Consider the following 25694-nt stretch of genomic DNA (forward strand, 5'->3'; position numbering starts at 1 on the left):
AGAATAGATTAAATTTACTTCTACATCCATCATAAATACATATTCATTCATAAGAAACGTTTGATTAGTTTGTGTGTACAGGCTTAACTTGATGAAGATGATTCCATGTTACTAAATATTTAGTTCCTGCAGATTCAAGAAAGACAACTGAACACAATCAATGACCAAAGGGCATACAGTACTGTGCAAAAGTCTTGAGCCAAAAGTCATTTCTTTATGCTTTGTTTGAAAAATTGGAATAAGTGCCGCTTCTTCTGTCCTTGCTCTTGATGGCAGATGGCACCTGCATTTTTGGTAGATTCAATTAAATGGGAGAAAATTATGTCTTTCAGAGACATAATTTGTCTCTAAAAGACAAATAATACTGATAATACTGATAATACTGAAGAGACTGAAACTGCCAAACTCTTTTAGAGACATAATTTGCTGCTAAAAATAAAAAAGATGTAGTAATTCAATAAAAACTTTGTGTAAATTCAGATTTTTCAGAAGGTAATCATAATTAATATGCTCCAGGAAGGAAGCCGAACGTCACTTAGAGAGTTCAAAGGGAGTTCACCACTCAGTATGAATCACATGTGGCCAACACACTGTTTCCAGTGTTGTTACACGTCTGTGTCTCAGCGTGTGTGCTTTTTGTTTTATGCGTATGCATGCGTTTGTCCTCAGAGGTCATTATTGATTATATCCGTGCAACAGTTCAGGGAATGACGCAGGCCATGAATCCAGAGCCTGATCTGAAACATCAAGGACGAGTGATAATTGAGATTTATGGCGCCACAGAGTCGTAACAGGCCAACAGTAGGACTGTAAATCATATCAGAGTCCAGATTCAGCATCTTGAATTTAATGTCACACTTACTGATCTTTATGTTCCTTTTTACTCAAGCAACATGTGCTGGAGAAACATTTGGATGGTTGTCAGGTTCACTTGGCCGCTTTTTATTCGCGTCTCCTCTTCATCGTAGTCGCCGTAGTGATAATGACAGCCGCAGCAATGCACATGTTTGCAATAAGTGAACAGCATCGCTGTGCGCGAGTCGTGCATTTAAAGTATGAAATTCTCTGTTTTTATTCAGTCTCCTAATTCTTCGTTATTTAGAAACTTTCAAGCAACTGAAATTGAATCCTCTCGTTCCCAGCGGCCTTCACCATGATCGGGACGTCCAACCATTTGTCTGACCGCTGCTCGCAGTTCGCCATCCCTTCCCTCTGCCACTTTGCCTTCCCAACGTGCGACCGCAGCTCGGGGTCCGACAAACCCCGTGACCTCTGTAAGGACGAATGCGAGATCCTGGAGAACGACTTGTGTAAAACTGAGTACATCATCGCCCGCTCCAACCCGATAATACTGAAGAGACTGAAACTGCCAAACTGCGATGACCTGGCTACTTCCGACAGCCCCGAGGCCGCCAACTGTCTGAGGATCGGGATCCCTATGACAGAGCCTATTAACAAGAGTGAGACATGTTCATGTGGCAATTGTAATGATTTACTGTGTTGACGCTGCTAAAACATCATTGTCTGTTATATTCCACCAGATCACAAATGTTATAACAACAGTGGGGTAGACTACAGAGGGACGGTAAGCATAACCAAGTCAGGGCGTCAGTGTCAGCCGTGGAACTCCCAGTATCCTCACAGCCACAACTACCAGGCTGTGCGCTACCCGGAGCTTAACGGAGGACACTCATACTGCCGCAACCCAGGGAACAAACACGAGGCCCCCTGGTGCTTCACACTAGATGAGGGGGTCAGAATGGAGCTCTGCGACATACCCCTCTGTGGTGAGACACTAGTTTTAAATCGTAGTTTGCGATGTTGCCTTTGTGACACATGTGTGACGTGTGAAATGACATGATTCCCCTCTCTCGATGTCCCATCTGTTTAGACCATAAGGAGTCTGGCATTGAGATCTTGTACATCCTGGTTCCCAGCGTGGTAATCCCCTTAGCCATCGCGTTGCTCTTCTTCTTCATCTGCGTGTGCCGCAACAACCAGAAGTCCTCCAGGCCTCCCGTGACGCGCCAACCCAAACCCGTCCGCGGCCAGAACGTTGAGATGTCCATGCTCGCGACTGCATACAAGCCTAAGGTAGGGAGCGTTACAGTCACAGCAGATGGCACTCAGGGTGGGGAATAAATGACGGAGGGCCTTCCTGGTAATCCTGCAGATTACCGTTTATTTCTGCAGATATAGAACACTTTTTACATGTAATATCAACGCAAAAATTAAACACTGTAAACTTCACGATTTTGAAGTGGACACTAAGTGCATCATCACGCTGTTGTGTAATGACTGTAAAGAGGCTGTCGTTTGGCATGCAAACAGACTGCAGAAGGAGTCAAAACACTGGCACAGCCCTCTGTGTGTCATTAGGGATATGTCACGGCATGCCGGGGTTACTGGCTTGAGTGTGTGTGGAAACGACCTGTCTCAGACAAAGCATCAGATCCATCATCAGAGCTCAGCAGGTTCAGGAATGTTCAACTGCAGCCCACCACCTCCCTCCTGTTTATTTCTCACTGTCTCTTTTTCCACACCCTTCCCTTACACTTCTCCTTATCCTTGGTCCTCTCACTTAATTAATCTTTTTAAATGTGCCTATGCCAAGAGGCACACTTATTACTATTCGTCGGCTTTATTATTCTTATTCTTATTATTATTTTTCCGCTTGGTGGAAAACTCCATATCCCACAATTCTGCCGAGTAAAACAATGGCGGCTACCTCTTCGTTTTATATATGTTTTTTATTAGTGTTTCTAGGTCACAAAATAAACTTTAAAGATATTTTCAGGTGAGAATGTAGGTGTGTAAACTTCAAATAGCTGCTCGTTTTATCAAGACATCCCATATTAGCAAGTTCTCTTACGTGTTGCTGCTAGCTAGCTAGCGCGGCTAGCGACCCTTAGCTAAAAAGCACCCGGGCTTCGCTTACAGTGAGGCGGCTCTAACTCCTTTCACCCCCCCACCCCCCACCCCGATCGCTCGCAAACAGTCTGTGTTTCAGTGGACTTATATTTCGTTTATATGGGCCGATGATGCTGGTCGATGTGGGAAAAATAACTGAGTTGTTGGGTGGTGGCTAACGCGGAGCTACAACAGAGGGCAGCTAGCCACCGGTGTATGTCTCTTTCCCCTCATACTGTATGTGGGGAAAGAGACATATGAGGCGGCGAGGCGGCCGCCGATCGACCAGTGGTGGCTAACGGAGCTCAATCGTGGATAAGGGAAACCGAAGGCAGGAGAAGCAGGCGGCTGTCGGTCAGAGCGTGAGGTGAACTGAATTTCAGGTAAGAAGTTATGAACTGCACTCTATTTGGGTCAGATATAAACCGAGTTTAGGTGTAGTTTATTTTCCTTGTGCTGACAGTTACAATAACTCGTTCTGCGTGCTAGCTAGCACGACAGCTGTGTACACGCTAAGTTACTGATGTTGAACGTTATGACAGCCTCCCCTGTCATTCTCTCGCCTGTTGAAACTTCAATCATGAAACTGATCAATGATCGGCTTTTCTCTTGTTTGTTTATTGCGCTAAACAACAGCAGCACGTTTAAGCTTGATCAGCTGTTGTTAGAATTCATTTAATTTTAATTTCTAGTATCAGCTGATGTTTGCTGGAGCCACAGCTGTAAAAAAAAAAAGGGCTGGTCCTAACCATGAGATGTCCTTACTGAGTCATCAGAGCTGAACTGGTGATGGAGAAACAGGTTTACCTTTTAGGTGACATGAATGAGTTGAAGGAAAGTTATCAACTGTTTCTGAGAGACAAATAACACCAAGCTCCTTTTTTTGTGTAGCTGACAGCTGGTAACTGTGCAGGGGCGGATCTAGCAAAGCTTTTGCCAGGGGGCCAGGTGGGGCATTAACAGGGAAAGGGGGACACAAAGATATACTTTTCTTTCTTGCTCTCATATAAAACATTTACCTTTTATTAAATAGTTATCTGAATCTTACAACCAAAGTTTGTATACTAATACACAAGATTGGCTGTAGACCATTGTTAATCATTCAGAACACTGTGTAAAAATAACAAAAAACAAAAAGTGAATGCAAAAGTGCATAAATATTTATTTTACGTGTTTGATGTGTGTGGCAGGGCGTGGTCTGCAGTGCCGCTGCAGGGGAGGTGGACCCACGGGCGTAAAGTCTGTGCTCTCTCGGCTGTTTTTTTTTTTTTTGGTGTGTGTTGGGCTGTGAGTTGAAAAGCTACAGCCGGCTGTGTGGGTACACCAACCATGTGTGAAAAGTGGTCCATAACGTAATGCTTCAAAGCGTGTTCATGCAAACATTGTCGGGTCTGCCGTGGTACAATGGGACTTCTGCTCATGAACCTCTGTGCACAGCGTCTGCAAATCGGGGCTGTACGAAGTCACCTCATCTTTACACAAAACTGTAAGCTGTCATCTGTGAGGCGCGAGCGGTGTTTGTTTTTACCATAGTTCATGGTGGAGAATGGCTGCTCTGCTGAGTTTTGCTCTCTGTAGCCGTATGAATGGCAAACCTGTACATTCGATAATTTTTAATCCTACAACTGTTTACAACTTGCATAGTTCCCATTATTTCTGTAAAGTTATTTATTTCATATTCTGTATAGTTTTTCATATTTATATCCTGTTCATAGCCTGTACATAGCTTGTACTCACTACAGCCTGTACATACTTATAGTTATAGAATATTCACAACATACTTCATACCGTGTACATTATAACATTCCATAATAGACCCATTTCTGTAATATACTTACATATCTATATTATTGCTAATATATATTGTAATATATCTATATCACTAAAGCACTTCTGAATGGATGCCAACTGCATTTCGTTGCCCTGTACCTGTGCAATGACAATAAAGTTGAATTCTATTCTATTCTATTCTAAACTACACTGATTAGCATAGACACACTTAAAATTTCTTCTGAAATTTTCACTTTCTAGTATTTATTTAATATTTCTTTATGTTATAAAAATGACTTTGAATCCTGATAAAAATGCAAAATCATGGGTTAAAAACGAAAACAAGAGAACTAAGAATGTATTAATATTTGTTGACAGAAAAACAGAAACTGTATATGTGCCAACCAAAGTGCCATTTTAATTCACATGAAAAAAAAAGGGATTTATTCATTCATTGTCCATTCAGGATCTTAAAAATGTGATAATAATAATGAAATAATACAAATAATGTAATAATAAGAATGATGTAATAATAATTAATGTAAATCTAAATAATATTGTCCTTCAGAGAAATAGTTTGTAGTCCTGAAGATGGAGAAGTTTACTCCTGCAGAGCGACTGGGACTGTCTGTGGTCATGATGGTTGAACCTCCAACCACTTTCCCAGCTTAGCCTCAGAGTGCTGCTGCTACTGTAGCTCTTCTCCTCTGTACTCGTCAGGACTTGCATTGTCACATCTGGGGATCCCAGGCCCTGCTGGAGAGGAGAGCCTAGTCTGAATGCTGACCTGCTGCCTGTAATTATTAGCCTTTTTCAGGCTCTTCTCCACAGGACGCCTGTCTTTTTCAGGGACAATCTTCATCCACAAATTCATAAAGTCCTTGTGAAGGGTCAGTTTCTTGATGATTGTTCGCCCATGGTACCTGTGGAAGATTACAGTTGTCATTAATTGTGTAAACTCACAGAAAATAAAACATTGATGCACTTCAAACCCATTTAAAAGTACCCACCTGGCTTCAGGTGCAGCATCCCCTGCCATTCTAGAGGCAGCAATTAGAAACCTTTCAGTGAAGCTTCCTGCTTTCAGGATGACGGCTGCTCCAACTTTGTCAGCCAGCTGGTGCAGGTGTTGAGCTGTGCTATTCCTCACTGCGACACAGCGATGGCTGAGCAAGGACAATATTAGACACACAACTCAGTGAACATCATCTCTCTTTCATGTCTTCTAATAAAATCACTACAGCTTCTTCTCTCCTCTTACGTCAGTCCTGTGTTAAACAGAGCGCTCAGAATCCGTCCATGGCTGCAATTTTCCACCATGGCATCAAGTGCCAGATTGACCTCCTGATGAAGAAAGTTGTTGTTGGTCTGTGCAAGCTTCAGCAATAGAGCTCGGCCTGTTGTTTCAACTTCTGGGTCCATTGTTTTCTGGAGCTGAATGTAGAGCTCATCGATGGTATGTATGGCCTCACAGGCTACTGCTGAGCGTTGGTTTTTCACCTAAAATGTGAGTGAAAATCATCAGTTGAGGCTGTAGTATGCGCTTGAAGGGAAACTAGCTGCATGAAACACATATAAGAAACATAAAGTGTGCAATACCTCCTCAGTGAGGACCAGACACACTTCATGCAGTTTAGTCTTCAGGATGTCCGAGTGGTGCTTTGCCAGAGACTGAATAGTTTGCAACCCCTGTCTTTTCTTAATCCTGTATTTACACAACACAACATTGAACACGACTTCAGGAACACCACAAATAACACAGCCACATTATGCAGCACTGTTTCTGTGCAGTATTTAATGTCTCCTTACTACGCTTCTTACCAGTCGTCTGAAGACAGCAGACTAAAGCTGTGGGACAGGCTCTCTACAGGTGTAGCTAGAGGCGGGAGTTTGACCCTGCCCTCTCTTGGATTATTCTGACTGCACTGACTGTCTGCTTTTTTGTCTGATAATCAACGAGGTTAGTAAAGAGAAAATGTAATTTCTTCTAATTTGAAGCATTGTACATGATGCAGTGATTAATTGTTCATTAAAATCTTTTTAAAAAATCTCTTAATTTAAAGTTTGATTATTCAGCATCTTCTACAGTTACTGAGGAAAACCACTTACCGTCTATAGGGACGACTTTTGCACGGCGCAGCAGCGTCCCAAGCCGAGGTCCTCGTTTTTGCGGTATGGGAACTGTTGGAGGTTTTGGAGTCAAAGGCTTTACTGCAGTAAATGTTTTGGTTGGTACTGTGTGTCCAGGTGAGGTTACAATCCCATCCTGGAAATGCTGCAGTTTTTCCAAAATAGTCCCAAATTTGTCTTTTACTGTCAAGACTCTTATTCCACGAATGACCTTCGTGTCTGTTTAGACAAAAAATAAATAAATAACTACAAATTGACATCTTACTAAAAAAAACAACAATAGACATTTTTCTTCCTGATTTTTTTTTTCTACAAAAAAGCATATAAAATGAATGGACAGCAAGAATATGTGTAATTTAGCATTAAAATAGATAATCTACAGTGTCAAATTTTAAAATCTAAACTAACTGATTAACAGCAGGTGTAACCACTAAAGAAAAGCATCACCTTTGAACTGACCTGCTCCTAAATGTTTAGCAGAGAAAACAGGCAATTGTGATGGACAAGCTGCTCGAGGAGGTGGAGGAACTGGAGGGAGCGGTGTCATCTCAACAGGACTGTCAATGAGAGGAATGGCCCTCAGCTCACTTGGTGTGTGTGTGTCTACAGAGCTGAGGCTACACGGACTTCTTTTAGGGTCCTCCTGATTCCAAAAGGGGTCATCCAACCAGGGACTTAAGTTCCTGCTTCTCTGGACTCTCTGTGGAGAGCCTGCGCATTGCTTAGGTAAAGGTGGGAGTCGCACAGCATAATCTCTGGGTCTCTGTGCGATATGCGATGTGTCTGCCTGTTGAAAGAACACATTTCTCTTACTGCTCAGAGCTTTGTGAAAGTCCAGGATCCTGGACTCTGTGGTGAAGCGCTGACAGTTGCTCTGTCTACAGTGACTTACACAAAAATTACACTGTGCAAAGCAGCAAAATATAACACATCTCTCCGAAACGTTTACATTTGAACAGCAGAGAAGTCAAGAATGAGTATGTTTAGTTACTTACATCTCCACCTGTGCGTTTTCTCTGAATCAAATCTCGAAAGCGATGGAAAAAGTTACCTGATGTCTTTTCAGGCATGACTGAGATAAAAAGTGAACAAATTGTTTAGAAACAGAAAGTTTGTGAGTGCTTCTCAGTGTGTGAGTGACAAGTTCTAACTCAGCTGCTCAGTAAATCAGTTATGATGATGTCATGAACTCACAGAGCATTCTGTGCATTTTTTGAAAATATTCATATATATACACTATTTTGTGTTTTTACAAAAATATCAGACATGTCTAAATCAAAGGCAGCTTATGATCTCTAATTATGATCTTTAATCAACAAATTTAAATAGACGTCCTAATCACAGCTTCTAAAACTAGACAACACTATACTGATATAAAACGGCAAAAAGGAGATAAAAGCACTGTCATAAACAGAGAAATAAGTACAGTAAATAAATAAATACAGTTTTTAAAAAATACAGAAAAAAACATGTGTGTCATTTGCTACAACAACAACAACGACAACAAAATAGCAGTTTGGACAAAGCTGTTTCTTCAAGCTTCGCCTGCATTTAGGGGCTGCAAACCTCTGTCCCAAAGGAAGAAGCTGAAATCCTCCAATAAGGGGTGGGAGTCATTTAAAGTAGAGTAACTCATCCTCTACAACTGCCTAGTATTCAAGGACTCTATGTTAAGATGCTCTAACATGGTACAGTACCTTCAGAAACGCCCCAAATTTCTTATATACTGAAAATTAAATCTCTTCTCAGGAACCTTTTCTCGATTCAGTAGAAGTAGATCTAGTTTTCCATTGCTATGCTTCTGTCCATCCTAATACCACTGGAGCTTTTTTCTTTTTTGTAATGTATATCATGGTCTCCCAGTAAAACACACAGCTCACATCAGCATGAGTATCATGTTGCCTTCAAGGCTGCACACCCTGTCATGTCGTGTAAGCGCATCTTTTTTTCCACATAATTGTGGTGGTTGAGGGCGGAGGGTTGGGGGTTTATCTAGACAGCATGTATTGCTGGGCACACTTGAGCTGATGCTCAAGGTAAGGCGTATAGTATTACAGCGAAGAGCCGCGGAGAGAATTGCAGATGTCACAGATGCGTCAGAATCCATTAATATCCTTGCTTTATTTTGTTTCTGAGGGTTTTTTGGGAGGGGGACTGGAATAAATGTTTCACTGACCTAAAAAGGGAGTCTCTCCTTGCTGTTTACATGAAGACCTTGTGTCTGCAAAGAGTTACGTTTACAGGAGAGTGACAGCCATGCAGTCATGGAATTATACAGTTGATTTTAAATGGTCTTTGTTGCCAACTTGGTTCTGAAATATAGCAGACTGCATAACCATCAGCTGAAAGATTACCAAAGCCCCGCCCTCATGCGTCCATTCAGCCTTGTAGCTAAATTTTACAGATCTACAAGAAAATTTTAATAAAAGGGAGCGGCTGTGTGATTTCTGTCTTTTAAAAACTTTTTTATATGGGCTAAATATTCCGACTTTTAGACGTTTTACTAAGTCAAATGTCTTTCTTTCCTGTTTTCATTATCTGCAGCTTTGTCTTGGATTAAGCTGCTACCTAACAGGCTTTGCTTGCAGGGGGTCACCCAAGGGTTACTGCCTATGACAGTCCATTTAGACACACACATAGAAATCTGTGGTGGTGTGAGGAGGATCTGAGGGTTTGGGTGTGGGGAGGAAAGACAGCGGGGAAAAAAACCCATAACTAAAAACATCTGTGTCTCACATCATGCACAACACACACACTCACCACCCCCCTCAGAGCTCGTACAGACGGTGTGCATGTGTGAGTGTGTGAGTGCATGTGTCCTCACAGAGGAATTTCATTATTCATCTCAAAGTTCCTGGAATCTGGAAATCTCTGCCAACCTTTCTGCACCTTTTATCTCTTCCCAAGCATAGATACGAGTGGCAGTTTGGCACCATCGACTTTATATAAAAAATATTCAGTCCCCAACATCCCCACCGTCATCTGTTGGTGCTGTTCTAATGAGATGGTCGGTATGATTATCAACCGTGGTCATGCTCTGGTTGCAAAGAAGACTAATCTTAATGATCAAAATAAAAAAAGAAGACACACACAGAAACCTGACATCACAGATTTGCCTGAAGAAAAAATCAGGGGAAAGATACACATTGTAATAAGACGTTATGTTAAAAAAAAAAATTCATACTGAGAAATTAAAATACCGTCACAGATTTTGGATAAGAGTCTCAAAAAAAGTTATGGCATCATACCTGGGACTTATCGCACTGAAGATGGATGAAAATGTGTTTTTCCCCCATAATCAGGCTTTAATATCTGTGAAGTGTTCAGCTGATTTGCTCCATTTTAAAGTCTATTACGTGCTTTGCACATGTGAAGCTGTAAACAAAATGTGGGTCCCATCTCCTCTACTGGCCTCCCAAGCTGCTGCTGGAGATCGGACATCCAAATTGGATTAACTTGAGCTGAGGTTTGAAAGTCTGTGCTCACACTTTCAGAAGTGTAGCTCACAGACTTTGCCCCCTAAAAAATTAAAAAATAATCACTCATAAAATATAAAAAATAAATTCTTATAAACTTTCCTTTGAAGAAGGCCATTTTCCCTGGATTTTGGGTTGTTTTTTTTTGAGAGATGGTAAGGTGGGGGCATCTTATGAACAGTCCTCATGAATTCTTAAACAAGTGATCTGCTTTCCCCTCAACTATTTTACACAGAAATCTGACACTAAATATACTTATTAAGGTGACTAATTTCTAACAGATGGCATTTACACAGTGTATCTGCTGTGGTGTTTGTGGGAAACTGCTGAACCGCATTTTCTCCATTTGAATCATTCGTTTTCTTTATCTTAATGAGGAAATGGATTTAATTGACTGCAATTTACTTTAAATGAATTCCAAAACGTGCCTGACCCTGTCCTAACCCCACAGCCCAGCTCATTCCTGTTGGATTTAGATGTGCTGTAACCCAGCATTCCAGTCAGAGCACTCCTCAGTGAGTTCCAAAAGATGAAAAAGCAAAGTCATCCCTCACAGGGAGCGCTACATTGTTTTCTGCTATTGTTGCAGCTGATTCTAGGGTTTACTGGCAAGAGAATTAATTGCCTCATCTTCCCAAATTTTGCTTAACCTGTCAGCCAGATGACATTTTTAAGCTGCGACATGTTGCCAGATTTCGCAATTTTCCCACATCGCTTTCCAGAGGCGTGAAAGGGGCGATTTGGGGGCTGATGTAATGGGCTGAGTCTGATTGCGTGAATTATCAGCTCTGAGCTATAGTTTTATTTTTCTTCTACAATTCAAACACGGATTTGGTGTTATATTAGGCAGTTCGCCTACATCAGATTGAAAGCAGCGACATCATGTTTTCTTTTCCCTACAAGGACAGCGGTGATGAAAGGCTGCTGACCCGACAAAGAAAGTAATGATTTCATTTTTGTTGAATGTGTTTTCAACCTGTTGATGTCACCTTACCATTTTTTTCCTCCTCCTTCTTTCTGTAGAGCAAGGCCAAGGAGCTTCCCTTATCAGCCGTCCGTTTCATGGAGGAGCTCGGAGAATGTACTCTAGGGAAGATCTACAAAGGTCATCTGTATCTGCCGGGCATGGACCAGGCCCAGCTTGTGGCCATAAAGACCCTCAAAGACATTTCCAATGCCCAGCAGTGGGCTGACTTCCAGCAAGTAAGAAATGTTTCTAAATTAACCGTTTTTACAACACACATAAAAAATGTATATATATACAATAATGAAGCCACATCAGTCGTCTTTGTGTAGAGTTGGAAAATGAAATGTACCACTAAAATATCCTATTGCTAAAAACTACATGTGGATGCTTTCTTAGAGGAAAGGCGTCTAGGCCCACAAGATTTCAAGCACGGCTTGTTGTATGTCTATAGAAGGTAGACGCAGTGAAAGATTGGAGACGGCTGAACTGCTCAACTGTAGATGAGTTCTCTGGAAATAGCTCCCAAAATAAACTGTAACTTGGTGGAAGGTTGTCCAGATAAATTTAGATGTGACGGCGGGTTGAGGCAGTCGGCATGTGTAAGACGTAATCCTCACTTTCCGTTTACAGAAAGTGAGGCAGACCTGAACTGTGCCCACATTTTAAAGTGGTACTGCCATCGACTCAATTTCAAAAGTGATCAATGAGCCGTTGTGAAACCAGCTTGGGTGATCTTCTTATAATCACCTGTCAAAGCCACACAGTTTCAGACTCAGTTTCTCCATTAAACTCCCACATCTTTTGTAAATATCCACTTTTCCAGTAAATGTTGAAATCAACCTGCCAGCCACCTTTTTTTGTTTGTTTGTTTCTTTGAAATTCACCGTTATTTATCCAACTTCATCAAAGGAGGCCGCAGTGCTGACCGAGCTTCAGCACCCCAACTTGGTGTGCCTGGTGGGTGTGGTTACCCAGGAGCAGCCGGTCTGCATGCTGTTTGAGTTTCTGCCCCAAGGTGACCTCCACGAGTTCCTCATCATGCGTTCGCCACACTCAGACGTCGGCTGTAGCAGCGATGAGGACGGCACGGTGAAATCCAGCCTGGATCATGGAGATTTTCTGCATATGGCCATACAGGTAGGATCTAAAAACATCCTCGTAGTTGGCTACAAGTGGAAGAAGTACTGTTGTGCCTTCCATTTAAACATGAACCATTTACATGAAATGTTGATGATGATCTTAATCGCTCATGTAGAAACTTTGAATTAAAATCAGTGTTTTAATGTCTACCTTTCACTGCTCCTTCAAACATCTTCTAAATATTGTGAACCAGGTGGCTGCTGGGATGGAGTACTTGGCCAGCCACTTCTGCGTTCACAAGGACCTCGCAGCTCGGAACATTTTGGTAGGCGAGCAGCTCCACGTCAAGATTTCTGACCTGGGTCTCTCCAGAGAGATCTACTCCTCAGACTACTACTGCCTCCAGCCTAAAATTGTGCTGCCCATCCGCTGGATGCCCCCTGAGGCCGTCGCTTCGGGAAAGTTCACCACAGACTCGGACATCTGGTCGTTTGGAGTTGTGCTGTGGGAGGTCTTCAGCTACGGGCTACAGCCCTACTATGGTTTCTCGAACCAGGAAGTGATGGAGATGGTGAGAAAGAGGCAGCTGCTGCCCTGCCCCGAAGACTGCCCACCAAGGTATGTTGCAATTACCGGTGCAATATGAGAAGTATACAAGAAGATAGTGCATCCAGCTAATGGTGAAACTCAAGTGTGCAAGTGTCTTTATTGGACTCTGGTATTAGGGTTAGTTTAGTGTATTCAATTCAAATAGAGTTTTAGAAGCAGTCTGATTGTTGCTGTTTGTGGTAATGAAATAACTCTGTTGGCTTTTAGGTTTTATGGTCTGATGACAGAGTGCTGGCAGGAAGGACCAGCACGTCGGCCGCGCTTCAAGGATATTCACGCCCGCCTGCGAGCTTGGGAGGGGTTGTCGTCCCACGCCAGCTCCAGCACGCCCTCTGGAGGAGGAGGCAACGCCACCACTCAGACCACCTCGCTCAGCGCCAGCCCCGTCAGCAACCTTAGCAACCCACGCTATGCTGCCGCTGCTGCCGCCGCCGCGGGGTACCTCTACCCAGCCCAGGCTATTCCCGCGCCGGGACAGATGGGTGCAGTTCCAGCATGGACGCCCATGGCCGTGACCCAAACCCACCAGCGCTTTATCCCAGTCAACGGATACCCAATCCCACCAGGATACGCAGCATTCCCAGCTCACTTTGCACCCCCAGCTCCGCCTACTAGGGTAATCCAGCACCACCTGCCCCCTCCAAAAAGCCGCTCCCCCAGCAGCGCTAGCGGCTCCACCAGCACGGGTCACGTCAGCGGCGTGCCCTCCACTACGGGCTCCAACCATGACGCCAACACGCCGCTGCTGTCCCACTGCATCATGCCGGGGAGCGGCGGAGGGTCGGCTCAGGTGTACGGACAAATCTCCCAGAAGGGGATGGTGGACCACGTGTCTCAGACGTCAGCACTGCTTACCCCTGACTCTGATGTGCTGATGTACAACGACTCAGTCATCACTGCAGACCTGTAAATATTCAACCTCTTTGAGCTTAGATCCCAGATATGAGACGTTTAGCGCTTCAGCCAGTGGCGCAGCGTCACAGTTCTTCTCTGGTCTTACCGAGACCCAACAGAGATGGAGCGTGCCACACATCTGAGTATCCAAGAAACACTAAGCAGGCTATATAAGCAGCTGTCTGACTCTGTCATGCCTTACTGTTTACAGGAGGCGTACTTACTATCATGGTTTGAAAATGTTATTTTAACCTCTGTGTAAATACAGTACATAGGTCCTGAATGAATGAATGAAATACAAAGATATATATTCAAATGAACTTTTTATTAAGTAAAACACTTTAAAGGTGAAAACATTCTTCCCGTGGCCTTATTCAACAGTTTGTGTTCCAATCAGACAAAAAAAAACTAAACAATTCCCACTCGATGGACTTTTTCCTACAGGATGTCAGGCAGACATGGATATTCATGTGATGACTTTCAGGTGCCTTTTTTTCTAAACTAGTTCATTGGCTTGCTTGTCAACACAAAAAAATCAAATATCCAAGGGAGCGCGAATTGAAACGGCGAGTAACTTTATAAAAACGATCAACAGTGGCCTGCTCCAATAAATGATGCCTCCTTGGCCCTCATAAACCAATCAGTAACATTTATGTTAGCATGCATAATTCCCATGCTGCCAACAGCTATGAAAGCACTAATGCAGGTGCTAAGAAGTCCCTTTGAGAATGACAGCTGAATGTGTGTTTTGTTTTTTTTTGTTTTTTTATTTTCCAACTTCATCACGCTGTCTGAGACGTCTGCAACAAGAAGACCGGACACAGTGAAGATGGAAGTTTATCTGATCGGCCTCCCTTTAAGTATCATTTCTTTTCATCATCGCCCCCCCCCCCCCCCAGTTTTGTTTCTCCGGGAGACATCGCATCTAACTTCAGAGCTGGCAAGAGGGCCCCCTGCAGATGAACAAAAGACATCACAAAGCACTCGCTTCCTTCCACAGCTAACCCACACCGTTCTCAGGGCAAACACTTCATTCGCCGCATAATTGATTGGATACAGTCTTTTATGTTTTTTCCGAAAGTTTTTACGGATTTCATTTTGGAGATGGGAAAAAAAAAGCTCAGCACGTGCAGCTTTTAACAGAAAAAGTACAACCTGAAAAAAAAGTCTGACCGTTTTGTCTGTTTCCCAGTGAAGGATGATGAAGTGTGTGTTTGGTGAGTCTCAGTTTCGTAGCCGCACAAACTATGCCTCAGCCATCCACGATGGTTTATGAGAGGCCAAATATGAAGCTTCTTTCATTCCCTCAAAACAAAAGTCAGAAAACCAGCAGTAATGTGTCAAGTCAACAATCAATGGGTGCGAATGTTCCTGAGTGCATGTTTTAACTACAGCAATAACACATCCGGGTTGTTTTTACTGAGGACATGCAGAGAATAAAGTGCATTTCTGAGTTGTAAAGTAAGTGGACACATGTGAAATGTAGCAACAAGAAAAAAGTAGCTGCAAAAATGGCATCACAATCAAATTCAGTTGTCTTTATAAATCCTACTGCTCTTTAGTTTTCCTCAGCATTCAAGTGAGTAGAGGTCAGTAGTGAAGCTGGTTGGCTGTTATTAGCAGCATGAAGGGTGTGCTCTTGTTTCCATGCTATTTGAAATCATTTGAGAGTGTATTTTTCAAATGCCTTTCCTCTCTGTGTGTTTTTGTGATTCTATTTATCTAAAGCAGAGTGAGCTACCTAAGCATCTTTACCCATGAGCCCCAGCAATGTAAATGATGTACGAATACTAACATAGACTGTATATATAAGCTGGACTTTGCTTCCAGATTTAAAAAAGCAAGGCCAACGCAGTCTGCACTGATGGCCAACAGGGGGCGACTCCCCCAGTCCAGTCCACTTCTCACTTGATTTTTGACATCAGTGAAGCCTTATTTAATACAGGACGTTTCTCATTTTCTTAAGGATGCTGTCACTGACAATTGCTAATAAGGCAGAGAATAGTATAAGGCATGGCTACCGTATGAGTGTACAGAGTCTAATAGAATAAAATAATAAAAGTGAAAATGCTCAAGTGAAGGTTTCAACCATTGGGTGCCGTCATTGTGGCTACAGTCATCTTTTTTTATGTAGTCTATGTACTAATATAGCAGTGCACAAACCACTTGTACACAAGACTGTGAATCTTAATCAAGTTTAGGTATTTTTGTATTTGGCAAAAATTCATTATAGTGCCTTTTTTTTTGTCTTTTATTGGTAAGAAGAAACAAAAGTATATGTATATTTCAATGCCAGTGTACCCATAACAGGTTTACATGCATATTGATCAAGAGAGGCCTTGGCTTTGTATTTTGTCTGAATATTTTTGCACAGATGTTTTGTATTGCAAAATCATTTATTAAATAATGTTTGGTAAATCCCGCTGCTTCTGTTGTATGATCGATCAGTTTTAAGAATACAGACTTGTAATAGCAATGTGAATCCACTGGGGGCCACCAAATCACCATTTCTGAGAACAGTTTTGAATATCTTTGCCTTGTAATTGCAGTGACCACTGTTGGCCAAGTGGTGGGGCCCTTTAGCTGTTTGATTACTGTAGTCACAACTGGAAACAGTTGGAAATAATAGTCAAAGATGAAAAAATGGCTCCTGTGTAGCCTTTCCGGGTGTGTGTTTGTCTGCTTCACTTCATTTCTTTCAGACTCAAATTCAGATCTTTCACCTTGATTTGGGAAAAAAAAAAAATAAGTGAACCAGAGTGACTGTCATCCAGCATATGAATGTCATAACAGATGTAATGTTCTACATTTACAGACATACAGACTGTGTCTGCCAGTAAAGTCATACGAGCATGGAGGACATTCCAGGAGAAAGGAGGCTACTCTATGAGAACAGCACAAGATCGTTATTCCATCAGCAGGAGCAGTATCTGCCAGAGCTACAAACTGACCTCCAGCAGGCCGCTGGTGTTGATGTCTCTGACCAGATAATCAGAAACAGACTTATGAAGGCCAGACATCATCTAGTGGGCCCTTTGCTCACTGCTGGCACAGAGGAGTCTGATTAGCATTTGCCTCAGAATACCTGAATTAGCAGGTCCACATCTATTGCTTTTTACAGATGAGAGCAGGTTCACCCTGAGCACATGTGACATACATGAAAGAGCTTGGAGAAGTTGTGGAGGATGTTATGCTGCCTGTAACATTGTTCAGCATAACCGGTTTGCTGGTGGGTCAGTGATGGTCTGTGGAGGCATATTCATGACCTCAACAGGCTCAACCTAGACAACAGGACTCTGAATGCCATTAGGTACCAGGATCAATTGATATCATTGACACTTCACACTTACCTAACCTAAATGTTCTAGAACACCTCTAGGACGTTATGTTTCTGTCCATTCAACGCTGCCAGGTTCAACCTGAGAGCTCAGCTCTGATCTAGGTGTTTTGCTTCATTGCCTTTAAAGGCCTGAAAGGGTTAATGAACTCATGGACCAGAAAATGCTATCAGAATATTTAGTAATGTTCTTCCCTTTTGCAGAGATAAAATATAATTACCAACAAACTAAATAAGTATTCTGTCATTTGAATGAACTAGTCATGCAAAAAACAAACCAAAACTGAAGCTCCATTTTGCAGTGCAGGTGTCCTTTCTTCCCCCTGTCAAGCATGAGCCTGCGAGTGTTCGCAGGAAAAGAGAAGACAGTCGGTCATTAGCAGCAATGCAGACTTTCAGACTGCTCAAAACATTTTCTGCTGCCGGTCTGGAACAGTTTGTTTTGTGATTGTGTTCTGTGAGCAGCGGTAGCACAGCAGTAAACCCTCACGACTCCTACATCAGACACTCCGCGCTCTGACACCATTTAATGTAATTTCTCCCAAGGCATCAACCAAAACCATTTGCTACGCATGCAAGTGCAACCAAAGAGAGGAGTGCACAGGAAACAGAAGAGAAGAAAGGAGGCATCTGTATTTGATAGAAACCAACATCTGCGCTGATGGGAGATGCCAGCATCGTGTCATCCAGAAAACCAATTTGTACATCCAGTACTGGTACACCATGTGCTTGCTGACTGAGCAACTGATGTTGCTATCAAATGCACCCTTTTTAATTCCTAGTCCTTTAATAAAATCCTGTTTACTAGCTTCTGGGTGACTATATTATAGGTGCAAGCAATGGTTATTTTCCATCCATTAGTTTTTTGGGGAAGTTTGCAGCTAATTGTCAGGAAGTTCAATCAACATTTGCCGTAGGGCAGAGTACCATGTGGACATGTGACCGTTCTTGCTAACATTCATGGGTGATTTAGAATCATGGTTCAGAAACATAAAATATCAAAATGAAAATAATGTTCTATTGGGCAGACTTTTCCTACCTAATACTCAAATGTAACCTTCTTATGGAGTGTTGAATTTTACCTCACAAGCTGATTAGGAAAAAAAAAACCCTAATCAGTCAACCTTCAATTTGAATCTTTTCACCGTCTTTTCTTTCCTTAAATTCTAAAAAGCTGTTTAATATTGTGTCTGAATGAACTTTATTTTGGCCATTTGTGGGAAGGCAAAACAATATCAAAATATGAGAAATCTGCAGCCAGATTTCTGGCCATCTGTTGAATTCAGTCTATTATTCACTATTTTTTAAGCTTCTTTGTGATTCTTGAGGAAAACATCTGGATATTTAGGTGCTAAATATTCCACATCTTCATTAACTTTTCTAGAAAGAAGCTGCTGTTTGGTGAACGTAAGAAGCATTTTAATTGCAAACAGCAGCGTGCTTTGGCAAAAACACTGCTATAAGATGAACTGAGCCGCAGAGTCATATGAGAGATCTGACACTAGGGGGCGGACCTCTTGCATATTAACACATAGTAATATCACATAATTAGTAAGATCAGTTATACTCTCCACCCAGCTGACAATCTCGGGACATGCTGTCTTATTTTAACCGTCTGGTCCCAGTGCAGGGCTCTAATCTATTGTATGAACTGGGACTGACACCTATTTGGTGCAAAACTGCTGTAATGGCACCGACTGTAGGGAAACTGCCATTTTTGGCCCTTCTGTACTGGCTTAAGTTTTCAGCTCTGGAGGTTCCTTTGGAATCTCTGGGAAGTGAGATTGGAGCCAGCCTCAAGTGGCTTTTCTAGGAACTATGGTTTCTGTTGAAGTGAAGACGAAAATATTTTGAATGGTTTAGGGAAATAGTTTTAAACTTTTATTTTATTTTATTTCAACATCTTTTTTTCCCATAGTTTAATGTAATCAGAATCTTAAAAGCGACAAGTAAATCCAGTATGGCGATAGATCTAAAAGACAATATAAAGAGTATAATATTTTTATCTGACATGTAGCAGAGTAGAAGTGCAACCGAAATAATTCAGTTAAAAAAAACAGTACTTATAGCTATTATCTGCCACAGCTATGCAGACAAGAACATGTCTAAATAAACACAAACAAGTCTAGCTGATGCGTGCGACTCACCCTGATGCTTGAATCTCTTTGGTTCAAAGCCAGAGAAGCAGCTTCCTGCATAACTAAGGATGACCACTCCCTTCGTTACCAAAGAAAGGTGAGCCCTGAGGGTGTTTTCTGCTAAAGAAGCCTCATTTAGCCCCTTTATTTCAGAATGAAATGGGCTGCAATGGGCTTTGAAGATAAAGAAGAGCAGAGGTGTGTATAAGAAAAGCAAGATGAATAGAAGGGGTAGGGAAGCAAGGGATACAGGCAAAGTGCAGTGAATGGCTCTTGAGGTAATGTCTGGCTTAACAGCATTTGAGCAGAGAGATCAAGGTGTATCTGCTTTACCATAAGATTCCTATGGAGACAGCATGTAAACAGTGAGTCAAGAGGGCCTTTTGGTTTTCTTTTGGTTTTCCAGGATGGAATCTAGCATCATCTCATCGCACTGGGAGGGTCAAGATGAGAGAGTAAAGGGATAGGTGTGTTCAAACTACTCATTTAACCACCACTGCAATTGTATGTCCATGAAGCTATCTACCTTGCTGTTAGTAACATCATCTGAAGCACTCACTGTTCAGGTTAAAATGATTCAGTCATTTTAAAAATAAACAGTCCTTATTGTGATACAGATACTCATATACAGTCCCGATCAAAAGTTTAAGACCACTTGAAAAATGGTAAAAAAAAAAATCATATTTTGCATTGTTGGATCTTAACAAGGTTCCAAGTAGAGCTTCAACATGCCACAAGAAGAAATGGGAGTGAGACAAAACATTTTGATCAGGACTGTATCTTGAGATTGAAGGTGCAGGCATTAATTAAAATTTGCCTCTGCTGCACATGAATGCCAAAGACTTTTTATATCCTCCGCCTTTGGCGTGCTATGTCTGTGTTTGATCTTTAGCCACATACATAAAGTGTGATTAGGCAGAATGGAGAAGTCCATCTTTGTCAGTTGGGACAAAGATGGGAGCAATGTGGGAGCTTACAGAAACCTCCCGCTATGTAATTTTATTGGTTTAACTCTAAGTTTATGAGAATATATAATTAATAATTTGTTATGTAATATAATTACACACTAATCAATCTGTAGGATGAAGTATATCTGTAGGTACAACACCCTTTCATCTATCATATAATCTCAAGAAACAACTAACTGTATCTTGAGTTATAAACATAATAGTCTGGTCATTGATGCAGTCTGGGTGACTGGGCACTTAAATGAATCAGCCAGTCTCCAGATACTGTTTTCTGCTTTAAAGTGTGCTTTCCTTTTTTAAATGTTGGTTCCTCTTCTGATGATGCTTCTGGTGTTTCTGCTCTCCTCGTTATTCCCTGTCTTGAGTTCCTCTGTGCATAAGTAGATTTGTCAATCCATGTTCCCCTGTCCGGTTTAGTACTAGTCTTGGCGTACTAGTCCCGCTTTACTTTTTCCTCCTGTGCCTTGTTTTAGTTTCACTTCTGGTTTTTACCCCTCCTTTTTATTCAATCTTTGTTGTCTCGTCACCTTTGCCCTGCTCCAAGCTGTTTTTTTGTTTGTGCTCCCTGTGTGTTGTTCCTCATGCTTGGTTTCTGGATTCCTGTTTAAAGTTTATTACCTCGCCTGCCTTAGCATTTTAGGGCTTTGGTCCTCCCCATCGTGTGTACTTATATCATTGATTGTTCACAGTCCAAATGTAATGTTCCATCCATTCATTCGCTTCCGCTTATCCTTTTCAGGGTTGCGGGGGGCGCTGGAGCCTATCCCAGCTGTCATAGGGCGAGGGGCGGGGTACACCCTGGACAGGTCGCCAGTCTGTCGCAGGGCCAACACACAGGGACAGACAACCATTCGCGCACACATTCACTCGCACATTCAAACCTAGTGGCAATTTGGATTATCCAATTAACCTATCCCCACAAGTTGCATGTCTTTGGACGGTGGGAGGAAGCCGGAGTGAACCCACGCAAACACGGGGAGAACATGCAAACTCCACACAGAACTCAGGACCTTCTTGCTGTGCGGCAACAGTGCTAACCACCGTGCCACCGTGGTGCCCCTTAAAATGTAATGTTATTTAGTTTTAATCACACAATCTTGCTATGTCCCTCCTTGGTAATCAAGACAATGATTGAGGCAGGACTTACGGCACAGGACTTTGAGAGCATGCAATTACCTTTCCCAGGTTATTTATTTATTTATTGTAGCAAAAAAAATTCATGCTGTTTTTCCACTTATTTGTTCTAGTAATGACATGATAATCATCTCTACACCTTTAGTTTACACTTAAAATGTTTTGAGTAAGTATGATTGTTTGGTCAAACCAAAAATAAAAAATAAAAATAAATAAATAATGAGACTTAAATGACTAAGGTAGACCAAGTGGATAATTAAACTAGGTGTGTATTAAATGCTACGCTTAGATTTAGTGAAGAAACATCTGTTAGAGGTTAAGAGATAGGTATCTTCACACACAGCATGTAAAAGTAAAGAGAACGCTTATGTTTATGTGCAGAGACAGCGTGCATAAATAGCTCTGGGATTAAGGTCACAGCCTTTAGCGAGTGACTCACTTATAATGTATACAAATGCACACAAAGACAGATTCATGCATGCATGTTTCTGTGAAAGATCTTTTTTAAGCCACATACTGTACCTGCTTAGAAGATCTGGCTGTAAGTCCTCAGTGATGAAAGTGATGGTAAAGACTTCAATCAACAAAGCATTTATAACTAAGAGATATTTTAGAAAGTTATGTTCATTTAAAAAAATTATTTGTGGCGTCTCAGTCTTGAATATCTCGTAGCTGGCCGTAGCTTTAATAAAAAGTTGGAAAAGGGTGATACAGATTCCAGATTGTAGGTGACACTGCAAGAAAGGCTGGAATAAAACTGACCCACTTTGGTGGGGAAAGACGCCTCACCTATAAAAATTCAGTATCAGTGGAAAAGCACTCCATCACCTGTGTTACATATGTGGACTTTGATTACTGAATAAATATCCTGGACAAATGTATATGTATATGTTGACTTGATCAAAGCATGTCTAAACTGAATCAGCACAAACCGTTTCTACTAAGATCCGGTCTCTATATGGTCTTCCTCCTTCCTCCTCATATGTGTTGGGGTTTTTTTTAATTATCATGTACTGTTTACATGTCAAAGTTCTTCGACATTTTTACATGTGAATGCACATCTCATCTCCTCTCAGTCTCTTGGCCTACACTCACACCCCTTTTCCTCCTTCTTCTCCTTCTCTCCTCTCCAACTCCACTCAGACTTTCTATCTAATAATCCATCCATCTTTGTGCTCGAATGGAGGGCTAATGCTTTCCATCTGTGTGTATCAGTTGTGGGGCTCCAAGGGCAAGGCCTGCCACTCTTTGCCTATTCACCCCGCCCACCCCTCCCATCTCCACTTCAACTCCTTTCTGACAAAACCCTGTCTGGTTCCACTCAGCCCTGAAGTCTAAGATCCCACTCCACGCTGGGGCCCCTCCTGGCCTGAGGCAGCAGGGGGAGGCTGGTCGGGCCCCTGGATCCTGCAGATTCTGAGTCACTGTGAAACGATTCATTTCTTTCCAAACATGCATAAACATACACGACTATTAATATGCTGATGAGAAGCAAAATAAGAGCTTTTTAAAAAAAAAAAAAACTATCTGTAGAGCACAAGCTACATATTCAACTTAATGCTGCACCTTTTCTGCTTTTGCAGACTGGAAAAAAAAACAAAATAACATTTACATATTTAAATATTTACATATTTACATATTTACATAAGGCAAAGGCATAGAGGTTAATTTGGTAAAGAGATTTTCCAACTTGTTTTAAATCACCCTAATAGGAAAAGAAAAAATGCATTTTGTTGGGCATAAAATTCTATATATAAAACGGATTTTATACATATATGTAAAATGTGTAAAACAGATGATCCAAAAACAATACTGTCCACAGGTGCTGTATGTCTACAGGAAGAAATGACAGCGTTTTTTGTCTAAATCACACTTTTTCTGTCTTCTTCTGGGGCTTCGTGTCTCTGTGATTGTGAATGTGTCAGATGTTATTTTGACTGTGCTCTTATTGAGGGAACAGAATGTTGTGTTCTCAGAATATTTTTACAAACGTGCATGAACAAAATAATTAATCAGTTGTTGTACTGATGTTAAACTATAACATCAGTGTGTGATAGTTTATATAGTCAGAGACTATTATATTGTCATATTTAAATATATATATATTTTTGTTATTTTATAGTTTTTACACTGCGTATATTATTTATTTGTGTGTCAAATTCATAAGTTAAAATGTCTGTTGTAACAAACTCTTTGAAAAGCACATGTTTAAAAAAATGAAGTTCAGAAATCTTTTTTTCATGCCTAAAGATGAGTAAGAATACTTGAGTATGAGTACGAGAAAATCCTGATTGAGGTTGTCATAATTCATGCATGAAAGGGTTTACTGTAAAAAGTACAAATTTTAAACAAACTCTATTTCCAGCACTTCAAAAGGTACTGATCTGCTGCCATTTTGTATCATAGTCATGAGTTTTCACTATAGGACCTCTGACATTTTGGTTAGACAATTTGAAGATGTCAGCATAGACTTTGAGAGATGTGATGAGATTTCTTTCTTCTATTATATGACGTTTTACTGATTAAATAGTCCCTCAGTTAGCCATAATGTTAGAATAAAAAAAATGAATGATTTATAATACAATGAACAGCATCTGAAAACCCATTCCACCATTGTTTCCTCATCGACTCATCCCGCTGTCATTCAAAGAATAAAAGCAGGTTAAGCCCTGCATGGGTGAGCCATCTATCACAGGGACCATCTGAAAACCACTTTTTAATGTTCATTTATATCTGGACTAAATTGACACATACCAGGGATGTAAAACCCGTTTGACATCGTAGGTCCAGACATCGCGCACTTTGATCTCTAGTGGGCTGGACCAGTGAAATTTCCAATTTTTGTCGGCACAAAGAAGTTTAACTACGCATGTTATCTCGGCGATAAAGGAGCACAATTTCTGCAGCACATTTCAGTTTGTCAACATGATAAAGAAATCCTACACAACACAAAGTTTTGATTATATTCACAGAAAATATACTACTTTGTAAAAAAACTAAACAAAACAGAAATTTCTATAGTATACAATTAATAGCCATGAACAGTTCTGTCGTTAATTGTGTATCTATTACTTTAATTACTTTGGTGTAGTAAAGATGGCTATAGAGGAGGTCTTTATCAGTAAGAAAAACTGTAAAACCTGTTTTGAAAATACAGTTAAATGTCCAAAATTCATGTCTTCCTTCCTATTTTCCAAAGCCAACCAGTGAGCCGGATTAGAGTCTTTGCCAGGCTGATTCCGATTCTTATGTGTGATACCCCTGACATGTGCAATGAATCATTTGACCATGGGATAGACCACCCAGTATTTTTCTTAAAGTCTGATTGCACAGAAATCAACCCACTCTCTGTGGGGATAGTTAATGCTTCAGCAGCATGTAATCATGGTGGAGCAATGCAAGTGCCATAAAAGGGAACACTCACCATAATACTCAAAGCAGTTTTAGCTGTTCCTCAGATTTCTAGCTGTGTAGCAAAACTTCAGTCAGAGACTGTAAATGTGTTATTTGCAACACCATTGTCTGGGCTGCAACATTAGCCTTCATTTCAAAAGACAAACAGTGGGCAGCAGGTGTTTTTATGTCAGGTGAAAATGTGTGGCAACAAAAAATATGCATGTTTGTATGGTTAGCATGTCTGGGTGTGATACAACTGTACAGCTCAGTGTTCTGGAAAACGCTCCTTTTTTTATCTGTTCTTGCATCAGTGACAAACGCATTACTGCAGTCCCAACAAAACCGCTTTTGTGGAAAAGCCTTGGTTTGGATTAAAAGCAACGAGTGCGTTTTGGGTACATGGACTTGAAAGGGACCTTGAGCCGAATGTGCAGGATCACCGTGGAGATCAGATGTGTGATTATGATAGGTCTCCCTTTTCCTGGAGATAAAGGCTTGAATGGATGTCTGTCCTCTTTTTTTCTTGATTCTAAAAGAAACAGTTTGACATTTTGGGAAATTGTGTCTGCACAGTAGGGGCCTGTTAGCGATGAATAGAGGAATAGGCTCCCCCGCAACCCGAGTTATGTAAGTGATGGGATGGCTGTACGTATACTGTGCCAGCCTCTCTCTTCACATGTTGCCTCCTGTGAGATTCCTGACACCCCTCCCCCACCCATCACCTTCACTCAATACCAGGTTGAGATGCAAATGAGGAGACTTCACTCAGGCAAGTCTGCTGGACCAGACTGGGTCCAGCTAGTTTGTCCCTGGAGCGTTTCCTGTCTGCTGATGGATGGCTGCCCAGAGACTCCGAGGCTCAAGCTCAGAAGCTGCCAATGAGTT

At 41.5% G+C, this 25694-nt stretch overlaps 2 protein-coding genes and 1 long non-coding RNA gene across 3 annotated transcripts in view; 1 reads left to right on the top strand and 2 right to left on the bottom strand.

Moving 5' to 3' along the window:
- The window catches only part of LOC146688896 (inactive tyrosine-protein kinase transmembrane receptor ROR1-like), a 135111-nt gene extending 120378 nt beyond the window's left edge, over nt 1-14733 (top strand). Inside the window, exons 6-12 of the mRNA XM_085437603.1 lie at nt 1143-1460; nt 1542-1787; nt 1892-2094; nt 11310-11489; nt 12163-12390; nt 12587-12951; nt 13150-14733. Of these exons, the coding sequence (XP_085293729.1) occupies nt 1143-1460; nt 1542-1787; nt 1892-2094; nt 11310-11489; nt 12163-12390; nt 12587-12951; nt 13150-13852 (2243 nt within the window). The 3' untranslated portion in view covers nt 13853-14733. The remainder of the gene's footprint in view (nt 1-1142; nt 1461-1541; nt 1788-1891; nt 2095-11309; nt 11490-12162; nt 12391-12586; nt 12952-13149) is intronic.
- LOC146688897 (TOG array regulator of axonemal microtubules protein 1-like) lies at nt 4715-6945 on the bottom strand. The gene is made up of 7 exons (XM_085437474.1): nt 6938-6945; nt 6806-6861; nt 6502-6625; nt 6280-6385; nt 5942-6180; nt 5691-5846; nt 4715-5603 (listed from the first exon to the last, which is right to left on the bottom strand). The coding sequence occupies exons 1-7, from the start codon at nt 6943-6945 to the stop codon at nt 5369-5371; spliced, it is 924 nt and encodes a 307-aa protein (XP_085293600.1). The 3' UTR covers nt 4715-5368.
- On the bottom strand, nt 6978-8172 carry LOC146688898 (uncharacterized). The gene is made up of 3 exons (XR_014916178.1): nt 7806-8172; nt 7270-7597; nt 6978-7029 (listed from the first exon to the last, which is right to left on the bottom strand). It is a non-coding gene; the product is annotated as an uncharacterized LOC146688898 (long non-coding RNA).
- Nucleotides 14734-25694: the final 10961 nt, after the last annotated feature.

The sequence above is a fragment of the Copadichromis virginalis genome, linkage group LG17 (assembly GCF_057382275.1).
Source record: "Copadichromis virginalis isolate Kocher_CV1m ecotype Utaka linkage group LG17, C_Virginalis_male_GT1.1, whole genome shotgun sequence".
NCBI lineage: Eukaryota > Metazoa > Chordata > Actinopteri > Cichliformes > Cichlidae > Copadichromis > Copadichromis virginalis.

Excerpts from the sequence above, each read along its gene's own strand:
- LOC146688897 (XM_085437474.1), bottom strand. Across the intron at positions 6,386-6,501 it reads CTGCTGTCTTCAGACGACTG|GATTAAGAAAAGACAGGGGT; the intron begins GTAAGAAGCGTA and ends GTGTAAATACAG. Across the intron at positions 5,847-5,941 it reads CTGTTTAACACAGGACTGAC|CCATCGCTGTGTCGCAGTGA; the intron begins GTAAGAGGAGAG and ends GTCCTTGCTCAG.